The following is a 2,280-nucleotide window of genomic DNA, read 5'->3' on the forward strand; positions in this document are numbered from 1 at the left end:
TCTCAAATTCTATATAAAGGGATGTAGAAATAAAACGAGTATTGTCATCTTCAGAAAAAAGAAAAGTGGAATTATGACCAAGTGGGAATGTTTGTATTCTGGATAAACTTACCAGCTTCCTACATATTCTTGGGGAGTAATAGTATTGCAAAGTAACTTGGGTCCGAGCGGGATCTTCTTGAAAGTTGAATCTCAGAAGCAACTTTACATTGGTATGTCTTCCACGGCTTCTGATACTCTGTTTAGACAAGCTATATCCTTCCAGCTGAGCGTAGAGAAATACTAACAACGGTACCATATGTACTGAGCTGAGGGTATACTTTATTATAAAGTTTTGGCTTCGAGTTCTTCAACATCTACAAAATGGGGGTTTAAAATATGACAACCAGGCTGCTGTCGTGGAATCGGGACCAGCTTCTATGAAACTTGAACCTGTACATATTTACTCTCTGCCAATGACAGCGACTCTCTGCCATTAGGCCTAGAGAGTACTCCATGCTCGCAGCCTGAAGGCATGGCAGGTTGAATGCTGCCTGGATTTAGCGGAAATAGTGTTTTGTAGTAACCATCCATAATGGCGCTGTAATTGCAAGTTGCTGCGACCTTGGGAATCTGTTCATAGCAGGCATGCTCCACTCAGCACACAAAAAAATAAAGTCATTAATCTAATCGAGTAAAATGCTTAAACAGAGTTTTGGGCAGCAGTATACTGCATGAAAGATGGAGAAAACCCACATTTCAACAACTTATCGGCGCGCACACATTCAAGTATTGGAGAAAGACTTCATCTTTGTTAGCCAAAACGATACCCAATTATCACAAGAAGTCTATACCATTGACGTACAAGTTAATAAATTATTAACAGCTCTCAGTTAGCAAACTCAATAAAGGACATAAACGCTAAGCAGTAGTGGGTACCTGGTAAATGTGACGCATATAGCCAAGAAGATTGGGATACTCGAGTAGCTTTTTCTTGGTGCACTTGAACAGGACATTGTACACAAGATCGAACCGAATCAAAGTAGTGAACAGGCATACATCTGCAAGTGTTAGTGCACCTCCGCATAAGTAGCGAGAACTACCCAAGTGATCGTCTAACATGTCCAATGTACTGAACAAGTCATTTACCGCCAAATCGTATGCCTCTTGGCTTTGAGCAACCCACATCTGCCAAAATGACCCAAACAGATTTATAGGTATAAAAACCAAGGACACCTGATTTCTCGTTCAAAGTTCAAACAGGCCTAGGCCGAAGTTCAGTAACAAAAGGGTCTAATGCCCACTTGCAAGTCGAGACAGTCCCGTTGACAAAGGCAGTAAAGCCACTAACATGAAACTCGAAGCATAAAGTTGATTACCTGTAAAGCCCATTATTAACATTGGGATAAATTATTCGATTCCATTCCTCAATCTTTCCCTTCAATGCCGGTGGGGAGAGATCTAGTCCCGGGTTGCGCGCAAGGCCGTTGATTCCAGAATTGAATAGTTGGATTATATCATAACTCTCATTGCAAAACACCTCCTTTGTCTTCGTATCCCACAGCATTGGCACCGTGCAACGCCCATCATACCCTCCTCTCCTCAGCTTATAAACTTCTCTCAAATTTCTGCACCCATTCGCATTGTCCGGGCCAGGGAGGAGGACATCACCATCCGCGCCGCGGATATCGTTAAATACCCACGAGCCGTCGGGGCCCGGGGAGGTTATGGATACGAGCACGGCGTCCTCGAGGCCCTTGAGGGCCCGGACGATGAGAGTCCTGTGGGCCCACGGACAAGGTAGGCCCACATAGAGGTGGAGGGCTGTCGGGGTCTGGCAGGAAAAGTTGGCCCAACGGAACCTGGACGGGGGCCGGGAGTAACGGCCTGAGGTATCGGAGGGAGCGAGCTGGGACATCATGAGTTGCCACGTGGAGTGCCATGCAGTACGGACGGTGGAGATGAGGAGGCCCGGTGGGAGAGAGGGGCCCCAGAGGAGGACCAGGAGGTTAGTTATTGAGGTGAGAAGGGAAAGGTTTGGGGGTTGAGGTGATTGGTTGAGACAAGCTCTGGGGGCGGCTCTGGTTCTGGCTCTGGGACTGGAGAGTGTGGGGATTTTCTTTGTTGGTGACGAGATGGGGAGATTGGGGATGGAGAGCAAAGTGTGAGGCATTTTTCCGGGTTCTGCAGCCTGCTTGTTCAGCAGTGTGACCGTGTGAGTTAGATTTTAGTTTACGACTTGCTTGGGAGGAGGGCCTGGGAGGTTATAAATTCGATTTTAGTTTTACACCACATATTAAG

The 2,280-nt window shown here is 46.4% G+C and overlaps 1 protein-coding gene across 1 annotated transcript; it reads right to left on the minus strand.

Moving 5' to 3' along the window:
- Window positions 1-49: 49 nt before the first annotated feature.
- Window positions 50-2,203, minus strand: LOC121252857 (glutathionyl-hydroquinone reductase YqjG-like). The gene is given in 4 exon segments (XM_041152685.1): window positions 50-612; window positions 919-1,160; window positions 1,163-1,167; window positions 1,359-2,203. Coding segments are annotated over 4 exon segments (1,236 nt in total). The 5' UTR covers window positions 2,153-2,203; the 3' UTR covers window positions 50-417.
- Between the last annotated feature and the right edge of the window lie 77 nt (window positions 2,204-2,280).

This window comes from Juglans microcarpa x Juglans regia, chromosome 2S (assembly GCF_004785595.1).
Source record: "Juglans microcarpa x Juglans regia isolate MS1-56 chromosome 2S, Jm3101_v1.0, whole genome shotgun sequence".
NCBI lineage: Eukaryota > Viridiplantae > Streptophyta > Magnoliopsida > Fagales > Juglandaceae > Juglans > Juglans microcarpa x Juglans regia.